This window comes from Lepus europaeus, chromosome 12 (assembly GCF_033115175.1).
Source record: "Lepus europaeus isolate LE1 chromosome 12, mLepTim1.pri, whole genome shotgun sequence".
NCBI lineage: Eukaryota > Metazoa > Chordata > Mammalia > Lagomorpha > Leporidae > Lepus > Lepus europaeus.
This window is the reverse complement of record NC_084838.1, coordinates 56,365,817-56,387,907: the sequence shown is the minus strand read 5'-3', so window position 1 is coordinate 56,387,907 and position 22,091 is coordinate 56,365,817. Positions and strand designations below refer to the sequence as shown.

At 40.4% G+C, this 22,091-nt stretch overlaps 1 protein-coding gene across 4 annotated transcripts in view; it reads left to right on the top strand.

The window, feature by feature from the left end:
* Positions 1-22,091, top strand: part of ADAMTSL1 (ADAMTS like 1) — a 475,795-nt gene that overhangs the window by 301,742 nt on the left and 151,962 nt on the right. For all 4 annotated transcript variants that reach the window (XM_062208161.1, XM_062208159.1, XM_062208160.1 and 1 more), the window contains 2 exons: positions 156-1,284; positions 19,099-19,226. In XM_062208161.1, coding sequence (XP_062064145.1) covers positions 156-1,284; positions 19,099-19,226 — 1,257 coding nt within the window. The remainder of the gene's footprint in view (positions 1-155; positions 1,285-19,098; positions 19,227-22,091) is intronic.

Below are 22,091 nucleotides of genomic sequence, written 5' to 3'. Positions count from 1 at the left end.
CCTTTTGTCTCTTTGGGAGCACGTGTGCGTGTCTTGTTTTCTCTCTTGGCCAGCCTTTCCTTCCCAGTCTCTCCTCTCCAGCAGCTGCCTCTCACTCTTGTTTGTCTCTGTTCTCCCCTTCTCCTCCTCGGATCACCTGGCTTCCCTCCGGCTAGGGCCTGGGCGGCCATCCACAAAGCACAGCCCGCACATCGCGGCTGCGCGCAAGGTCTACATCCAGACGCGCAGGCAGAGGCGGCTGCACTTCGTGGTGGGCGGCTTCGCCTACCTGCTGCCCAAGACCGCGGTGGTGCTGCGCTGCCCTACGCGCCGGTTCCGCAAGCCCCTCATCACCTGGGAGAAAGATGGCCAGCACCTCATCAGCTCAGCGCACGTGACCGTGGCGCCCTTCGGCTACCTGAAGATCCATCGGCTCAAGCCATCAGATGCAGGCATCTACACCTGTTCCGCCGGCCCAGCCCGCGAGCACTTTGTGATTAAGCTCATTGGGGGCAACCACAAGCTCGTGGCCCAGCCCCTGGGCCTGCGGAGTGAGGAGGAGGTCCTCCCTGCGAGGAAAGCCAGCACCAAGGAGGCCCTGCAGACCCACAAACACCGCAACGGGATCTTCTCCACCAATGGCAGCAAGGCTGAGAAGCGGGGCCTAGCCGTGGATACAGGGAGCCGCTACGATGACCTTGTGTCGCGGCTGCTGGAGCAGGGCGGCTGGCCGGGAGAGCTCCTGGCCTCGTGGGAGGTGCAGGACTCCACTGAGAGGAACGCGTCTTCAGAGGAGGATGGGAACGCGGAGCAGGCCCTGCCACACCTGCCCTTCACCATGGTGGCCGAGCAGAAGCGCCTGGACGACATCCTCAGGAACATTTCCCAGCAGCCCGAGGAGCTGCGAGACCTTTACAGAAAGCACCTGGTGGCCCAGCTGGCCCAGGAGCTCTTCCGCAGCCACGTGGAACACCAAGATTCACTCCTTAAGCCCTCAGAGCAGAGGATTCCGCTGGTGGCCATCCCTCCACGCAAACACGTGTCTGGTTTCAGCAGCGCCCTGCGCACCTCAACCTCCAGCCAGGCGAGCGGCGGTCCTCGGCGGCCGCAGCGCAAGCCGGCCATCCTTCGGAAGATCTCTGCGGCCCAGCAACTCTCAGCCTCCGAGGTGGTCACCCACCTGGGGCAGACCGTGGCCCTGGCCAGCGGGACGCTGAGTGTGCTGCTGCACTGTGAAGCCGTAGGCAACCCAAGGCCTACCATCACCTGGGCCAGGAATGGAGAGGAGGTCCAGTTCAGTGACAGGTGAGCCGTGCAGCTTTCTGGTCTAGGAAGAGGGGGAAGGCCAGGGGGTGCATTCTGTCCAAATCCGACTGTTCTCAGATCCTTCAAGGTGTTTCCAAGGGTATGATTTAGGGTACAAGCCTTGGCCGGTCACAAGCTGATTGTCAGGTTCTCTCAGCACCAATAGACTGTTGGAGCAAATACAAGTATTTTATTGCTCTAAAGTGCATGTTTTCATGTTTATAAAGGAATAGCTACACTGCCTACCTACCCTCATCCCTGCAAGAACGCAGATATGAATGAGATACTCTCTGGATGGCTTTGCACTTCTGGCACCAAGATATCATTTCAGGCCAAGGGTTATTATGTTACTGCTTTGTGAGACAAACCATTGAAATGCTTCACCCCTGGGACCCTGTCTCCATGTGTGTGGTCCCTCAGGGTTGGAGAGAGTGCTGCCAGCTCCTGCAGCTCCCCATGGGTGAGCCTGTCTTCTATCTGGCCTGGAAAAGGCTGTGTGTTCCAGAAAGCTTTTTATTCCCAGCTGGACCTATAATTAATTATCCTAGGATCTCTTGATGTCTCTGTTTTGATGTGTCATTATCAGGATGACAGCCTGTATCCCACACTGGTCTCCTTGGATCCTAGTCATTCATAATGTTAAATCAGAAATGGTTTTGGAAATAATGCTGGTGGATTTTGAGCCCCACCTATCTGCCAAGCACCATACCATATTCTCCACATACATTGTCTCCTGTTAATTGTTACAGTGGCCCCGATAACAACAGTAATGGCCATTCAATAGGGACTATGTACTAGGCAACCCTGGAGGTCCCTTCTGCCTCCTTCACTCATCTACTGAAGGCCACAGGAGGTTAAAATCCATATGTTGCTCAGGAGTGAGAAGAGTCTGAGCACAGTAACTTCAACATTTGTTGCACCAATGGTTTGAGTGTTCCACGAAACCAGGGTTCAGGAACCACATGAGTTTGCAAAGTGCTCTGTTAAAGCCAAACAGATGTATTTGCTGCTATATTTTATGTCTATTTTTTAATATAGCACTTGATTTTTTATTATAAAAGTAATAAAAAGGCTATAAATTCAAATAGTATCTAAATCTATAAAGTAAAAAGTACAAGTTTCCTTCATTCTCCAACTCTATTCCCCAGAGACTAGCAGTCTTAATAATTTGCTCTATATCCTTTTACAATTTTATATATTTTATTTTACTATGTAAAAATCATATCTGCACATAGGATTTGGCTTTTTCTTAATGAGATATTAGTTATGTTCAGAAATTCAACTCAGCTTCTACTTACCGTGTCTACAAGATGTTTTCATCATATTATGTAGAGATCCGTATCACCTTTGTTAACAACTGATTACTGTTCCTGAATGACTTTAACTAACCTCCATCTGAATATTATTTGGGATTTTCAATTTTTTAAAAGTTCTTTATGCATTCCAATGTGTATTGTGACTTTCCACTTGGGCAATGGAGTATGCAGTGTTTTCAAGGTGCTTCTTTGATTACTGAACAATTTTTTTCTCTGTATAACCTCAGAAAACACCAGCAATTCTTGAAACAGCAGTTAGGAAACATCACTTTAGCCCTTTAATTTTCACCTTTGAGTCTTATACCAGTGCTTTAAGATGCAGAAGGTTCCATGCAGTCTTGCTAGGAAAAGATACCTGGCACGTAGGTGGAATTCATATTAATGACATTAGGCATAGCACAGCAAGTTCTGGATCCTCCATTATCCAGAACATTGGTTTGTTGGTGGGGAGAGAGGATGGTAAAAGTTGTAGCACTATGAGTGGAGGCACCTAATGGGCAGGGGCAGTTTTAGCTACCATCAGGATTTTTTTTCCTTGATCTAGCCTTGAAGAAACCTTTCAATGACAGTTAATTGTATGCAGTTGGGAAAAATAAGACATTTTTGTTTCTGATCTTTGACACAATTTTTCCATTTTACTTGGCTGTCTAGTAAGAAGTATGACTGGAGCTTAGTTTTCTATACAGTGTTTCAAGTTGTGTTTGAGAACAGAGTGAATATATCTGCACAGAGCATGCCTGAGGCCCAGAGCTGCCATGGGGACTACTTTGCCATGAGCTATCGGTGACCTCTTCTGTGTTGGGTTTCATTACTTGTCATCATTACTATGTCTGGTAGCAGTCCAGAAATGCTCACTTGTTTTCAAACAGAGAAGTGCTGAAATGCCCAGTGTTAGAGTTCAGTTAGCCTGTTTTTGCTTAATGCCCAAATCTACCTTTCTGAGAGTCTGCTAGATTCAGCTGCAGGGCTGTAGGACTTTGCAGTTTATTAAAGCATACTCCAAACATCTTAAGCCAGCCAGAAAGTTTGTGGTGAAAAGAGACTGAGGGAAAAAAAATCTACGACTTCTTTAGCTTTTGAATATTCCAAAGCTTGCTTTGAAAGAAGTTAGTTTTATCAAAAAATCATTAATTCAGATACTACATCTCATATACATCCAATTTGCAATTTAGCATGAACATATATGATTCTTAGGTGCACATGTCGCCCTCTGAAGCAATTGTTTATATGGTGTCCCTGAGTGTATTGTGCAACACTTGTTCATCATAACCTCTTACTGCTTTATTCTGCACACACCTGTAGCCACTCTAAACCAGACCCAGTGAGATAAAGGGATGGAATAAGAAAAATTTATCCCCTCTTGATGAAATCCCAAGTTCAGTTCAGAAGCCAAAGAGTAAATTCAGTATTAAAAGTACTAAGAAAAAGAGATGCATATTTTTCATTACATAAGTATTTATTAATTTACCTAGTATGTGCCAGATACACATTGAATCACTTAGAGTATTGTGATGGATGAGACAGAAGCTTATGTCCTCTTGAAGTTTGCATACATCTAGAGTTCTGCCCAAATGGCATCCATTGGAAGGCTTCCGTCATCACTGTGCCTGTGAGAGCACCCTCATCACATCTGTCTTTACCTTTACTATTTTCTTTTTTTTTTTTTTCGACAGGCAGAGTGGACAGTGAGAGAGAGACAGAGAGAAAGGTCTTTCTTTTTGCCGTTGGTTCACCCTCCAATGGCCGCCGCGCCAGCGCGCCGGCCACTATTTTCTTTATATAATTTTATAATGTTCCAATATGTAGTTGACTGTCTATAAGGACAGAGACTTTCTTTGCTATTGTATCCACGGTGCTGAGAGTAGTCATTGCCACCAAACAGGTTCTAACAGTGACTAAATTAATGAATGCCTGGAGCAAGACAATAAGCACAGAAAAGTAAGTAGGAAAAATATCAGATGGTGATGAGGGTTGGACAGAAAATCAAAACAGGGAAGTGATGGAGAATGACTTGGGTGACCATATATAGACACATATTCTAAGGCAGTTATGTGGAAGCCAAGAAGTGCATAATAACCAGTGTCCAGCAATTCCACATAAGGCAGAAAAGGTGTCCTGGACAAGGAGAAAGCAGTGCAAAAGCCCTAAAATGAAAATGAGTTTAGTATGTTGAAGGAGCCCAAAAGAAGTTCATTCTGCTGCAGGGTAGAAAGCAAAAGGTAAAAGTATTATAAGATGATGTTGTGGGGGTAACCAGACACCAAGGAGAGGCGTTTAGGTTTCAATCTGAGTACTGTGGGAAAATGGGGGAAGATATTAGGCAGGAAATTGACACTAATCGAAGTTCATTTTTATACACTCACAAGGGCTGCCTTATGGCACATGGATTGGAGAGGAACAGAGGCTATGGGGCTGGTAAGGGACCCACTGTACTAATTTTTCAGTGCTATAAATATTACTAGGTATTTGATACAGTGAAATGATAAATAATAAAAGGACCCTGCTCTCCAAAAACTAAGAAACACTCAAGTATTGATGTAAGATAAATTAACTTAGGCCTCCAGTTTGCAGTAAACTCCAAATGGCAGAACACTTGTTTTTAAATGTCTAAACTTTTAAAAAGTAAAGGAAGGGTTCCCAAATTCAATATATAGTAACTATAAGGAACTTGTCAGAATAGACTTTTTCACCCTCTTCCTCAGCCCAGAACTCTATAGGAGGGATCCACACTTTAAATTTTAACAAAAGCACAAGTGTTTTGGGGCCTGTGTTTGCAGGACCACCTTTAGGATGCCCTGAGACAGAGAAGAGAGAGGAAGGCAAACCTCAGTGTACTACACACTTGCTACTGGCACTATTAAAACATCATGTTGAGGTAGACTAAACTCCATGCTAAAGTGACACTTATGAATTGGGAGGTGGGAGTGCTCATTTTTCCAAACACTATCCTGTCTTTCTGCCTTCTGACTCCCAGCAAGCCACAGAGTCATATATCATCGATAAGAAATGTTGACACCCATGCACAGGAACAGGCTTCAAAAAATTCATGACCAATGCATATTATAAAAAATTTTCAGAACTTTTTGCACCATAATAAACAGTTTCATTCTCATTTTCCACGAACTTTTGACCTACCTTCTTATTTTGTGCATACTGGACCTTGGATTTGAAGGAGACGATACCATAAAAATGTAGGCACCCATACAGGATGGAAGAAGACACAGTAGAAGTTAACAGATTCCATATCTGCTGTTGGTTTTGTAGAAAAGTTCTGAACTTGCTAGAGGTTAAAATAATTAAGCATAGCCTCCCAACTCAGCCTGAGAACAAAAGGCAAAGCCATTGGGAGTGAGTAAACTCTTTTCCAAGCGCTGTGTGCCGCTGGATTTCAAAAACAAGAGAACTTGCATTTATTTTCTCTTTGCTTTCATTAAAGAATTCTTTCAGTGATTGTGGCTGACTGGTAATTGAATGGTTTCTGCTGCCATGCACAGTCCATCAGAAGAAAAATATTCTAGCCTCACTTCACAGGGACTAGTACGTTAATGGTGCCTGTGTGGTTTGAGAATATTACTATTACAGCCCTCAAGTAGCTAACCTATATCTGAAATATTTTGCATATCAAGTGCTATCTTCATTATGCAACCCCTTGAGATTATTAATCTTGAATTCTTTAGTCTTAATTATTTTCCTACTCATCATATTACAGAATTGGCCTCTATTTGCCCACCTTGTATTTGAAGAATATATGCAAATATACTTCTCTTTAAAAAATTCTCTCTCCTCTCCCCTCAAAAGTTTATTTTTTGTTCACAAGGAAAATTTTCTCCCAAAACATCCCCTATCTAATTTGACTTCTCAGTGGTGTTCTGAACAGGCTAACCACATTTTCTTAAGGCACGTTATTTTTGCTACTTTGAAAACCACATTTCCTTGGTTTCCTTCATGCTACTGTGTCCTTTCTCATTCTCTGTGACCTCTCTTCCACTACTCAGCTCTTGTCTAGCCTCTTAGACTCCCTCTATATATACACAAATGATTCTTATGATGCCAGTGTTCCCCTTATGCTAGTTAACTCCCATCAATCCAGCACCAGACCATATCTCTGGATGTCCCCACCCAAATACTTCACAAATTGGTCAATTCAATATTTGGTCCCTAAATCTAGACAGTTCTTGTTCCTCCGTGGCTCTTCAATCCCTGTACTTTTTTCTCTTTTCACCACCTCTACTTTGGTTTGTCCTAGAGTACTGCAATAGCCTCCTGACTATATTTGCCTTCCTCAGACCAGGAGTTGGTACATTACAGCCAGTGACTCTAATATCTTTTAAAGGATTATCAAGAATAGCTTTTAAAGGATTATTAAGAGAGCCAATGAAATTGAGCACAGAGTTATTAGGTTAAGTTGCTCAAGGTCTAACACCTGATTATGTAAATGGTTATTAAAAGAATGGCTTTTACATTTTTAAATGGACTATTAAAAACAAACAAAAACTAAGAATACACAAGGTATTGTAGGTGGCCTTCAAAACCAAAAACACTTACTCTCTGTTCCTTTACAGAAAATTTGCTGCCTCCTGCTATAGACCGTTCAGTGTGCTAATCTGGAGCATCTTTCTAGCGAAACCTGTCCCTGTTACTCTTGTGCTTAAATGGATGTATTTTGATGGTTTGTCATCACTTGAGGTTAAGGTCCAAATACCTCAGCATGAAATACAATGCCTTTTAGCATCTCATATTTGCCTGTTCATAGCTTCATCTTTTACATATCCCACCTCATGGAACTGAACTCTACTCTTCAGCAATACCCAGTTTCTTGCTATTTATGAATTGCCTAGGGCCTTCCAATACACTTTGTGAGGCTAACTCCAGTCTTGTCTTATAGGAAGCCTATCCACCAAGGCTGGATATGTTACCCCTCTTCACACAGGTGCACATGGCTCCCTACTCTATATACCTCTACTATACATCTGTCTCAGCCCTTACCACTGTATAATAGACCCAGATGTTTGTTGTTACTAAATAATCTCCTGAATTATGTTCATCTTCAACGGCAGACATTTAGGAATGGGTCTTATTTTCCTCACAATTCTAAGAACATAATAAATACCCAACAAATGAAAAACCAATGAATGAATGAACAAGGGAACTAAAGAGTGAATACCAGTTGTTAGGAGGCAGATTTCTTAATTTCTGTAAGGATGTCATCTGGCTGGCTTTCCATAATCAGGATGGCCATTCTAATATGTGGTCTCTAATATGCAACCATGGCAGAGTTCCAGAGTGATACCCACTCTGAAGTAAACCATTTTGCCTTGCCTACATGCTCTCCACTATAGAAATTTCAGGAAACCCCAAGATTATGTGGCAGACAACTGCACAATTTGAAAACACTGCTTTGGAATGAATAAGGACAGAGAGTGAATACTTCTTGTCATCTTTTCTCATTCAGGCCCATGGAGAAATCGTCATCACTATTATCATCATCATCATAAGCGTGATCATCATCACTAGCACTTATTAAGCATTTACGTTTAGTTTTAGGTTTGCATTTGTCCTCAAAATAGCCCGTTCAGTTTATTATCCAAATTTTATAGATGTTGAAATTGAGACTCAGAGATGTTAGATTAACTTTCCCAAAGTCTCAAGTTAATAGTGGAGATGTGATTTGAATCCAAGGTAGTCTGACCCCAGGAACTACCTCATTTTATTGATGATTAGCCTTAGTTGTGTACATGGGCTTGCCATTGTTTTATAAGAAAGTCGTTGAGGTCAACAAGTCCTAGAATAAGTTAATTTTCAATATTCTAGTCAGCTGGCTTCCAATTTATGAGTATTTCATTTTCATAGTTGCACATATGTTTTAGGAGTGGACTTTTGTCCTATTGGTAACTCCATCTTTATATGTGACCAGCCATATATGCACAATGTTAGGCACACAATAGGTTCTCACTAAACATTGCAATTATTTTACATCTATGTGTCTCTGCCACTCTGTAAGTCTGCAGTGTTAATGACCTTCTTAGAGATGTAGACCTCAAGCAAGAGGAAGCTAAGCTGTCCCTTGTTTTTTCAATCACACTGGATGAACACTGAACTCTTCATCATGTCTGAGCTGAGATCCATGCAAAAAATAACTCCAACTTACATTTGCAACACATAACATACACTTGGCCAAAGAATCTGGCAAATAACCTATCCCCACATCATATAATTCAGACAAATATGTTTGATATTCCCACACCTCAGTCAAACTCTAAAAGCAGTACCTGTAAAGAAGGTACTTCCTTACAAAAAAAAGCCAGATTCTCCAAAATTGAAAACAAGGTTAGATTACCAAATTAGTAAAGACAGCTGATTGAAGGTTCATCTTTGTCTCTAAGATCTAAGAAAGATCTAAAATGCTGCTGATTGTATCACACTGGTAGGGAAATCCTTGATACTCTCTAACACCACTGGAGAAAAGTGAGCCATAGTCACCTATTTTAATCATAGTTCAGAGATATAAATCTTAAAACATTTAAAGCAACTTTACTCAAGGTTATGGACTTTTTCAAAAGGAATATAGGTGGACATGAATAACATGAAACTAGATACTTTGAAGAAATACTTCTTAAGGAATGAACCCAAGAGTGCTTTTCTACATGCAGTCCCAGGGAAAGGACTAATGCCAAAGGGTTTTGGAAGTGTAATCCCTAAGCCTATTCCTGTTTTCCTTTTCTGGATCTTGGTCTACCCACCATGTTCTCCCCACCCCCCTTCATTTAGGGAAGCAATCTATACATCATTTAACATGGAGAACAGCCCACGATTGTAGAAGACAGTAAGATTATAATTATAGCCACTTGGGCAAAAATCCCAGTTCTGTCACTTAATTTTGTGAGTCCACTTTAAAATCTCTGAACCTTGGTTTTCTTATGAGTTAAAATACAATGATACTAATAAGACCAGGCACTAATCTTTATTCTACCCTTTAAAATTCCAAGGATGTAAAGAACAGAACAAACTGTCTGTAAAGTACCTTATATACAGTGGGTGCTCCTCTGTCAGTACCTATGATCATTTTCATTTAGACATGAAGCCATTGCATCACGTCATCTTGCAGGATATCACCAAATAAGAAGCCTCACTCTGATTTTGAGGAAAATCTAGGCAGGTTTTCAAAGAACTGGGATAAAAAGTCATCTAAGAAAACAATGGGTTAGAGAATTATCAGCCTAAATCTGGACATAAGGAGAAGATGCTCATGTTCAATGGGCATTTTTTTGCTGTCTTTTGTGATCTGATTAGTAAGAGGTGTTTGTAGTCTCTAAATGCTTATACTTCCCAGAAAGTTTTAGACAACGGTCCAAAGTGCTGTTGAATAGGCAATGAATTAAGGAGAACTTGGAAGGCTTTACCTTGGGCAACACAGAGTATCCACAAATGGAAACTTCTCAGAATGGAAGAGAGAATCAGATGGGAAATTCCTCCAGGGTCAATTACAGAACCACAGTTTTGAATAATGCTATATGTAAAAGTCATAAGCACATGAAATGCAGTTTCCAAGTTTGCAGATAATATAAAAACTGGAGGCAGAGAAGATAGGGAGGGGAAAAATAAACCCCTTTCAATTTGGTTTGGCGTGTTTCCTTTAAAGAACTAGAGGAAATGGAGATGACAAATGTTTTTCCCAGTTGAGAAGTGGAAGAATAGCAAGCCAAGGGAAAAGGAACCATCCTCATAAATACATTAGCCTCAGCAAAAGAAAAATATTGGGAGCAAGTGCAAAGGTCACATCTTGAACCAGGCAGATGCAGAGCATCAGAGGATGCTGGACAATAAGGACACAGCACAAGTGAGGCATGGGCACGTGTACTCTTTTAAAGGCTCGGGGTCTCCAGTGATCCCACCAGCAGTTAAGTTATTCTTTCTAGCAACAGGCTGACTTCTGGGAAAAAATGGTTAACTTTCTTCAGTAAACAAGGAAGTCACTGAAGCAAACCAGAAGTGACAAATTCTTCCATATTGAGGTCAGAGGCCAGCCAGCTTTTCCTGTAGAGGACCCATAGTAAACATTTTAGGGATCTAGGCCTGTCCTGTCTGTCTCAACCACACAACTCTGCCTTGGTGGTATGACAGCAGCCATGAGCAGTACGCAACCTGGTGTGGCAGGGTTCCAATCCTACTTTATTTACAGAAGGAGGCAACAGCTAGAGTTTGAGGATCAATAATCCATGTACTTAGGAAATCTGGTCAGAGTCACAGCATTCAGAGGTTTGGAGTTTGGAATGAATTTCCCAGACTACAGGTAAACTACACACATCAGTAAATTCAAGACCTCATGAATTTCTAAACAGAAGGAAGTTGGAAGTTTTGGCAAAAATATGAGGACAGGGTTAAGAATGTGTGGTCAGGTGGCCTTTCCCATTCCAAAAATATTTTCTATACTTCCATCCGAGCCATCATGAAGCTTCTGGCATTAAATAACTTTTACTTGGCAATTATATTTTTAAAAAGTAAGGTTTGTAAAAGTTTCCCTAGCCAAATAGTGATATGAAACTCCACATGAACCTCAACTGTATTCCCCGAAATATATGTACAAACTAAAACCCTCCCTGAAAGCCTCTGGGCTACTATAATTTTTGGTTTCTGAAAACAAAAAAATTCTTGCTTATAGAGGAGGTCTTCTCACTGAATTCCTTTTTCTTCCTGCTTCAAACAACCTAAAATCCAGACTTTAGTGATTGTGCATTTCCCTGAGTAACTATAAACCTTGACAAAAATTAACCCTCCATTACCAAAAAACAAAGCCAAGCCACATGCCTTACAACTAGGTCTCAGTGGATGCCTACATGTGGTTAATTTTTTTAAAAGTCATAGGTCATACTCGACTCCTGATTCTGCCATGTATTAGCTGAGAAAAATGCTTAACCTCTCTGCACTTTTCCCTCCTGTCTGATATATAGAAAATAATTTCAGTCCAATAACATGGTAGTGAAACTAAAATGACATGAATGCATATATACTTGACTAATGAATATTGGTTCCCACTCCTGCTTTGTGCTAGATTTGTTACCCAAAGAAATCCCTAAGCAGAAAAATAAAAATCTTCATTTCAGGATAAGGGAAAGACCTCAGTTTCTTCCCAGTAATATGAAGATACTTCAAGAAATTCAAAACTTGAAGTCCATGCATAGTTTTTTCATAATACGCATTTTTCACTAACTTTTTGAAGACCTCTGGTATGCATGGATTTCAAAAACTTTTTGCACCAAAATAAACTCATCTTTTAATTCCACTTGCCACAAACATTTTCAGCTAATGTTCTTTAAACAGCCTGTTTTAACTCTCCTGAGTTCCTCTTTTCCAACTCTTTTGCTTTTATTTATATACTTTTTGGAAATTGCAGGGTTTCTGGCTATATTTTTTTGGTGTTCTAAAATTTCAGTATTTGGTTAATAGTGTTAAAACAGTTATGGAAATAACTTGCTGTCCTTATTCAGAGATTCCTGAGTCAAGAATAGAATTAAGGTTGTTGCCAACCCACTGTGCCCTATGCCATCTCTTCTCTGCTGCTCTTTTCCACATCCTGGTCTCTCAAACAGCAAATCTTTGCTCATACTCCATATCCCTGGTTATGGTTTTTCCTTGAAATCTACATTTCTCAGTCACAGATCCATGTCAAAACAGCTCTTCTCAACATCCATATTATGGACTACGGCATGAAGATTGAATAGTAGTGGAGATGGTATAACAAAATGATAACCTACACTTCTATGATTTTTAACATATGCTAGGCACTTCTCTATGAGCTTTAAATGCATTAACTTATACAGAAGCCTCACAACAACCCCAGGGATATATTATATAGTTGTCATTTTATAGATGAGGAGACTTTGTCATGAGAAATTAAATAAATTATTGCCCAAGGCTACAAAGGGACTAAGTCATAGGGCTGGGGTTGGAACTGGGTCAGCAGGGCTCTGGAATCTGTGGTCTGATTCCCCATCCACCGTGCCATATTGTGGATATGATCACTTCCAGCCCCATTGCTTTGAAGGTAACTGAAAGTATGTTTATTAGGTATTTATTCATCATGCCAGCACTATGCTGAATACTGAAGAGGGAACCATGAAAGAAGTAAGAGAGTTCCCACCCTTATGGTAATAATTTATGATCAAACTGAGGAAATGAAGAAATGAGGAATGAGGAAATGAGACTCTGTAACAGGTTTCTCATATCGCTTAGAACAACTGGAAGTTCAAGAAAGCAAAGGATTCTTTTTATTTTATAGAAAGCTTTTATTTAATAAATATAAATTTTGAAAGTACAACTTTTGGATTATAGTGGTTTTCCCCCCCATAACCACCATCCCACCCGCAAACCATCCCACCTCCTACTCCCTCTCCCATCCCATTCTTCATTAAGATTCATTTTTAATTATCTTTCAACTCTATACTAAGTAAAGATTTCAACAGTTTGTACCCACAGAGATACACAACATATAAAGTACTGTTTGAAGACTAGTATTACCATTAATTCTCATAGTACAACTCATTAAGTACAGAGGTCCTACATGGGGAGCAAGTGCATAGTGATTCCTGTTATTGATTTAACAATTGACACTCTTATTTCTGATGTCAGTGATCACCCAAGGAGGCTCTTGAGTCCACAAACTCTGACATTATTTAGACAGGGCCATACTCAAAATGGAAGTTCTCTCCTCCCTTCAGAGAAAGGTACCTCCTTCTTTGATGGCCCTTCTTTCCACCAGGGTCTCACAGACATCTTTCATATAGGTCATTTTTTGCCACAGTCTTGGTTTTCCATGCCTGAAATGCTCTCATGGGCTTTTCAGCAAGATTTGAATGCCTTAAGGGCTGATTCTGAGGCCAGAGTGCTATTTAGGGCATTTGTCATTCTACAAGTCTGCTGTGTGGCCTGCTTCCCATGTTGGATCATTCTCTCCTTTTTAATTCTATTACTATTAGCACACACTTGATCTTATTCATGTGTTCCCTTTGACATTTATCCCTATCTTTATGATCAGTTATGAGCTTAAACTGATCACTTTAGTAAGATGGCATTGGTACCTGCCAACTTAATGAGATTTGAAGTCTGATGGCAAATTTTTAGCTTTACCCTTATGGGTAAGTCCAAGGGAACATGTACTGAACTGTACATATCCTCCCTCTCTTATTCCCACTCTCATTTTTAACAGGGATCAATTTTGAATTGTATTTAAACACAAGAATAATTCTATATTAAGTAAAGAGTGCAACCAATGGTATTAAGTAGAAAAAGAATATACTAAAAAGAATAAAATAGTAAGCTGTTCCTCAATAGTCAGGACAAGGGCTGATCAAGTCAAGCAAGGGATTCTTGTAGTCTGTGGCAGTACAAGGGAATAAAACCTGGATTCATTCTTTATTGATGGGGATAACTGGGAAGGGCAGACAGGAGAGAAAGAAGAAACTGTCTTCAGCCCCAAGTTAATGGCAAGTAGAGTAAAAGATACCAGGCTGGTGCCGTGGCTCACTTGGCTAATCCTCCACCTGCGACATCAGCACCCCGGGTTCTAGTCCCGGTTGCTCTTCTTCCAGTCCAGCTTTCTTCTGTGGCCTGGAAGGACAGCGGAGGATGGCCCAAGTGCTTGGGTCCCTGCACTCACATGGCAGATGGTGAGGAAGCACCCGGCTCCTGGCTTCGGATCAGTGCAGCACTGGCCATAGCAGCCATTAGGGGAGTGAACCAATGGAAGGAAGACCTTTCTCTCTGTCTCTCTCTCACTGTCTAACTCTACCTGTCAAATAAAAAAAAAAATAGGATACCATCTTAGTAGGAGCGACGAGTTTGTTTTGAGATTTGGGGCAACTGTTGAAAAAAATGAGGAAGCCACTATTCTAAAAACAAGAGATATGCTTTGATTTCCATTTTCTAATCCTGTGTTGAGGCCTAAAATGAGTTTATGCATGCTGACATGTTGGAGTTATACATCTGAGATGGAAGACTATCATGGCCATGAGACAGATGGGCATTTCTGTGTCCATAAATTATGATAACTAGAAATCCCAAAGAGGCTACTTGCATTACCACTACCTGTACCATTAAAAAATATAGTTTATTATTTGTATCTAACCATTTAGATGATGCCTTGTTACTTGGAAACCAATAAAAATGAGTCTGTAGACTTTTATTTGATCTCCTTAAGACCTTTGTGAATTCAATAGTATCATCAGTTTCCAGAAAGAACTTAGGAGCTCACACAGTTGAGTGGCTTGCTCAAGATGACGACACAACTCCAGGCTGGCAGTCACAGTTCTTGACTCCAACTTAGGAAGTCTCCTCCTCACAGTATTTTCTCATTGCTCATCATGGAGGTCAGTTTGAAAGAGAGAATTGCACAAGACAATAATCTTCACAGTCAAACCAAGGATTGAGAAGACATCATGATGCCGCCTCACTCACAGAAGTGCCCACAACTGCCTCCTTTTCAAGGAGACATACACTGTCTCTGTACATTGCAAATGCATAGGAGATAGCTTAGCCTAAAGATGTTGTACTTGGTAGGTCTGCCCCATGAGCATTTAGTCCATGGCTTGCATGTGTGACAAGAATTTGTACACAGGTAATGGAAACAACTTTTGTAGTCTCTTGGCTTGTCCTTAATTAATTTTTGTAGAAGGTGTAAGAAGATATGCGGTCACAGAGAAGCTTATAAGTAAAGGCCCCACAAAAACAAAGCTGCTTCTCTACTTTCGGGCTAAAAGTATGGTGAAAGAAATAAAGCAAAGAGTTTTAGCATATAAACCAAAAGGGAAGTGGGATGTGGGTATGGGAAGAAACAGAGAGCATTAATATAGCTAATGTGACCACAGTACCACTTGCTATGTAATTCTTAATTGTGCCCATTCACTGTCCCCTCATCTTCTGATTTCTTAAATTCCAAAACAACCCCAGAGAAATCTTTCTGGTTTTGCTTGGAAAGCAGCACTGCATTTCTGTGCCTGCATATTCTAAAACAGGCCTGTCAAATTTGAAACCTAAATACAAGCTGACAGAAATCAACTACTAACAAATTAAGTTAAATTAATAGAATAGACGCCTGAAACACAAAGAAAGTATTTTTTCCAGGAACCTTTCTCCCTAGTTGCCAGGCTAGATAGAAAGACTGAAACAAACCTAAGTCTCTACAGCAAAGCTCTTCCTCTGCCCCTTTAGGCTTCCTAGAGAGCCCCACAGGGGAACCCTCTTCAGAACTACTGTGCCCCCTAGTGTCAGTATCCAAACCTCATCTACCAATTTTATAAGAGTGTCATAAAATAGTAACAGTAGGCATCACATCCTCCCCTGACCCTAAGAGGATTTATACCTTAGTAGATTATTAGGCAAATGGATAGACTATCCAAATTGGCCAAATGTACGTATGATATACTTGTGGAAACTTTCTGATTATAAGAAGAAAGCATAACTAAACAGTTGAACATTGTGGTTGCCTCAGAGGTATTATAGAATTTTTTAAAAAGTACTAAACCAAGATCAAGAATGCCTATTTCAAATTCTTACTGTACTTCCAAATAACCATGTGTCTTTGAGCTAAAGTCATAAATGTAAATACTGGAAAAAATGACAAATTCAGACATTGTCCCATGTAGATTTTGTCTTTAAGACTGCCTTCATTGAGGTAATGGCTTCTTTGTCTTTATATACGCAGTTTATAGGAGAAAATATATACAAATGCTGAATCTCATGAGCTACATTCCTTCCCTTCTATTTCTGTTACCCTGATCCTAGTTGAAATTCTCGTGGCTTTGTGCCTAATGTGATGTCTTGCCACCCTTGTCTTTCCCAGCTTATGGGAATTATCTTGCAGGCTTCAGACTTGGGCAGAAAACATTATGGCTTACTCACTAGTGCCTGTGCCTAGAGTTATAAAACTTAACTCTTTCCTTAAAAAAATTGGGGGTTCAGACCTAGAGTGGGAGAAAGGCTTATACTTTCTACATGAAATCAAACAATTGAAGTAGTTTAATGTAAAAAAAAAAAAATCCAAACTTGGAGATCTAACAATTTGGAGGAAACACCAGTATCATGTGCCCCTCAATTCCTTCCTTACATTTCCTCACCCCCCTTTTCTTCACTGACATTTAATTCACCATCCAGGGTGTCCAGCATTGCCAACAAATGGAAATGTAGGAAAGTGGTAGGACTTACCAATGGCCATTATTTAAATCACAGCAGGACCATAGTAAAGTTTGGAAAAACTGTCTTGTTTCCTCCTATTGAGTCTTCAGGATCTTTTTCTGCAAGGAAAAGAGTCATTGCCAATTTCGGGGAGGCAACTATCCTAATGAGTTTGGGAATTGAGCAAATTTTAACCCCTACATTTTCAATGTGGTAAAATTGAATAGTTTATCTGAAGTAATTTATCCAGAGTTGTCAGTTCCATTAAAATTTGGTTAGGCCTGCTTTCATTATTCTTACTTAGAAATTGTTCTGGAGGCATTAATATTCCTGAGATGTCATAGGGATTTAGACCATAAAGTAGACTTTAATTTTTTTTAACCTATGCAGCTAGAACACCTAAAGAGACTTAGCAGTGATACTGCCTTTTGTTGCATTCAATAAGATTTCTTTAGAAAACAATGACACCATTAGCTAGAATACTGTATGGTTTATCAAAGATAAATAAACTGTATCATCTTTTCCCCGTTCGCTTCTTTGAAATAGATTCACATGTAATTGTTTGACTTTGAGAAAACATGTCTGTGTTGATGGGTAAATGAATGTGTGGTTGAATTCTATCCCAATCTCTCTTTCTGACCCTTACCAAGCCTCAGCTCTTACTCAGTACCTCAAAAGCTTGACTGTCATAGTAATTGTGGTGATTTTCTAGAAGGAGACTTATCAAGGGTAAATCATCCAAAAATTTCATTTTATTTCAGGTGTTCTCTCCTTCTGCAGTTTTACTAGAACTGCTCATACATAACCAGATTGATTGATGTAAGCCTTACTTCTATTTCCTGCCATTCATGAGGGGTAAAAATAAACCACACAATAGGCCTAATGCCAAAAGCAGCACATAGGAGATCTAATTCATCGCCAGGTGGTCATCCTCCTCAGAACAGTTGAGAGATGACTAAAGGTGGTGCTAAACTGCAGATGCCATAGAGTTTGGAGAGACTTGGCAAGGGAAACAGTGAAGAGGAGTGGAATTATCAGGTAGGAGAATGTTGCTGGGACAGAGATCTGACTCTGAGTCTTAATTTCACCATCAAGACTTAGGAGTTCTCCTGGCCTTTGTGTGCCCCACCTAGCTTCCTGAAAACAACCCTGTTATGAGCTTGCCTCCTAGGGATAGATGTTAATGTGATATTGGATGAACACTTCTTTGAGCAGTTTGAAAGTAGGGAGGCAGGAAGAATTACAAAGATGAAAATGGCCAACACTGGGAATTTGAAAGCAGCCACTAGATCGTAGCTGTACTGTTTCATGATGTGACTACCTAAGGTCCTGCCAGGCCTAGACACTGGCTTTCAAAGCTTCCCACCCTGTCTCCTTCAAGCCTTCTGGATTCCCACCTCCTCAGATAAATTCTGCTTACCACCAGCCTCACTAAGCCTTCAAGCTATCATTAGTCACTAATCTGCTTAACTGCCCTGATTAGCAGGTAGTTCCTAAAGTAGCACAAATGTGGAAAAGAAAAAACAGTAGGCTGAGATTGGAGTGAGTTTCTAGCTCATCACACTTATTTCCAGCTAAATAAATGTTGCTAAACTAGACAGTGATTATTCTGGAATTGTATCTTCATGACCCTGGAAGGCAAATTTTACCTTAATTATGCACAGCACTGTCTTCAAAGGGCTGTCTGTATTGTGAGAAATGAAGCAATAAATGGGACCTGTGCCTTATGCCCGATAGTAGTTACAGGAAAAGACAGTGTTTGTGTAAGGACCTAGAATTGAGAGATTGTTATCCATTCAATTTCCTTCAAAAATACACATCAGAATTCTCTCATCAATATTTGAGCCCTGACTTTATCTCTCTCACCTCCAAGCCTTGAAAATTGTCTCACTCTGTAACTAGAACTCTTACCTTCTTTACACCATCTCTAAAACCAACTACTTCTTCGTAACTTTGTCTTTTCCTTAATAAGCCTTCCCCAAATCTTTCTGCACCACATGTTCTAATACCTTCTCTCATCCCTGATGTGTGTGTGTGTCATATTTAGTGAATATAGGCTGTCTACTTTAACTGGTAGAACTTAGATTATGTAATCAACAAACTTCAACAGTACTCAAAACCTCCTCCTCTGGAATTGCAATCAGAATCATATCAAAGTGGCAAGAGAGCCTGGGTTCCCGAATGACCTTCTAGCTGGTCTTTATTGATAAAACAGAGTCCTAAATGGACACTTGACATGCCTCCCTGTCTTACCAAAACTGAAAGAAAAAAAAAAAAAAAAACAAAAAACTTGGTTTGGTTGGTTTATAACATTCCTTTTCTGTCTCCCCAGGATTCTTCTCCAGCCAGATGATTCCCTGCAGATCCTCGCACCAGTGGAAGCTGATGTGGGTTTCTACACTTGCAATGCCACAAATGCCTTGGGGTACGACTCTGTCTCCATTGCTGTCACATTAGCAGGTAACCTGAAAGTCCCTGTTCAGTTCAATTCAGGAATGTATTGAGTGTATGCCTCTAATTTGTCAGGCAGGCCCAGGGACACTTAGATAAGTGAAACCTGGCCTTGCCAGGGAGTTTATAATCTAGAATTATGGTTATAATGGGAGTGAAGTATAGTATAAGATAGAATGAAGTGCTGTAATTGATAACCAAAGAGTATGCAAAGACTGTTGATTCCATCTCGGAGGTCTTATTGGGATGAGGGGGATTTTGAGAAGAAAACTTTAGAGAAATATTCCAAGCAAAAAGAGATATGAGCATCATGAGCAAAGATGATGTGTGCGAGAAAGTAGCATATTGCAGAACGTGAATTGTGAACTATGATCATTAAGTGCTCTTTTGGAATCCTATCATTTCTTCTTCCCCATCTGTTGCAAAGAAGACTTTAAGACTCACAGGCAATTGGAATTCTGCAGTGATGTCTTGGAGCAGAATTGTTCCCCAGAACTTCTCTGATTCTATTTTACTTCAACCTCTGGCTTTAATTCACCTGCCAACACTTGGTCTTTATCCATGGAGGGTAAACAAAACATTCTATACGTGACAACTCAAGAATATTTCAACTCAGTGTACAACATCTGCCAGGGCTGTGGTCTTGTAGAAATTATTTTTATAAAACCTCTTCACATAGGATAAATCTATGCCTTTGAAACTGAAAGAAACAGGTACCAACTGCACAAGTTCACTTATTTCTCAGAGGCCAGGTAACCTAAGGTCACACAGCTGCTCAGCTAGTGGTAGGGAGAAGGGAACAGAGGTCTCTCTGCTCCCAACTCATTGTTCTTTCCACTTCCCCACTGATCCTACCAAAATAGGATCCTTTGTCTCAGAGCTGGGCCATACATTCCTTGCAGTGCTATGTTGCATGTGTTTGTATTTATTCTTTTCAATTGCAGCTCCCGTCAGATGATTCAATAGATGTTAGAAAAGCCAGCATCACCCCACACTGACCTCATCTGTCCATGCTGGGATTATGTTGTCACACTGTACTCCAGCCACACGTGCTACTCCCTTGCATGTCTGTTTAGCAACAATATTTCTGCCCCCATGACCTAAGGCTGATCTGGGAAAGGACCTTTAGTTGGCTGCTTTGCAGGGAAGATGAAAGTCAATAGTGAAGAAGACAAGCTAAGGGGTCCTGGGGTGGATTAAAGACTGAGATTATTAATGCCTGTTTTCTATGAATAAACCATTTGCTTTTCCCCTAATGTATTCCAGTTGCAATCCTTATTCCCCTCTTTATACAGAGTCCAGATGCTCCCCACCAATCCTGTAAAATCTCTTCTGCCATCTATCCTCCAATCTGCCTTTACAAGGGCACTGCTGACATCCTTCCAGTTACAGGCAAATAGTGTCTCTTACGGGATTAACTCTCTTGTTTATGTTTATCCAGATATGGTTCAGCTCTGTCACAGACTAAATTCCCTTTGTTCACTCGAATTTAATACGATTAATGGAAACCTGTCTGGAATTAAGCAAGGCAATTATAACATCAGGCTTGTCTTCAGGCTCTTTGAAGAGGAGCTATTGTAGGCTGCCAACAGGTTCAAAGCCAAGAAGAGAGAGAAAGCAGCCAAAGAGGCACCAGGGAAGGGGAAGAAAGAAGCTGACAATGAGCTATGATCACAAATACCACACCCAGGGTCTACGGAGATGTGTCCTGTGCTTCAGCTGCTGAGATACATTAAGGTCTGCCAGCGAATCTGTCGAGCAGTCCTTCTGAATGTAATGAACCAAAGCACATACAGTGCCTGAAGATTGTATTTTCATCTTTACTTGGGATTCTCATTCATATCTCTGCCAGTACTTAACACAACATTAAATGGCTTACCAGCTACTGTTCTGAGCATACCCTCTACCAGGTATTATAGGACATTTGGCAATAAATAACAGTAGAAGTTTTTTACTGCTTGGTGCTTACAAACTAATGAATAGATAGATGGTAAGATGACTAACTGGAATTCAGAGATGACCACAATTTATTCCAAATGTACCCACTGAAATTCTGCTTAGCAGTATAGAAGATAGAGCTTAAATTTGCATGGGAGAGGGTGAGAAATTAATATAAAACATTTATAAAATTGATTATTAATTATTAGCTGTGTGATCTTGAACAAAATACACAACCTCACTGAGTATCAGTTCTTATCTGTAAACATGGAATTGATACTATTTTCTGGGGTTGTGCATGTGAAAAGGTACTTAGCTCAATGGCAGGCACTTCATTAACACTCAGTAAATGTTAGCATCCCTTTTTTTCTTTCTCTTCTAGAATAAAACATCTTGAAAGCAGTTCTAAGCTAAATAAAATATTACCCCAACTTTGTTTCCCTGTATTTTTCAATATAAATCTTAACATCGATCTTTTTCAAGTATGGACTTAGAAACTGTTCTGTTTACTTGAAATCAAATCCTCATGGTAAATCTCAGCACTGTAATATTTTCAAAGGAAATATAGAATTTTTACCTGGACATCTACATTAATATAAGCCTAAAGAGAAAACAGCTGGAGTGCTGTTTAGGGCATTTGCCATTCCATGAGTCTGCTGTGTGTCCTGCTTCCCCCGCAGGATCATTCTTTCCTTTTTAATGCTATCCTTCATTATTTTCAGACACTGGTCTTATTTGTGAAATCTCTTCAACATTTACCCTATCTTTTTGATCGGTTATGTACTTATACTTACCACTTTACCAAGTGAGTTGGCATTGGTATATGCCTCCTTGATAAGATTGAGTTGGAATCCCCTGGCATATTTCTAGCTCTACCATTGGAGGTAAGTTTGAGTGAGCATGTGCCGACCTGTGTATCTCCTCCTTCTCTTATTC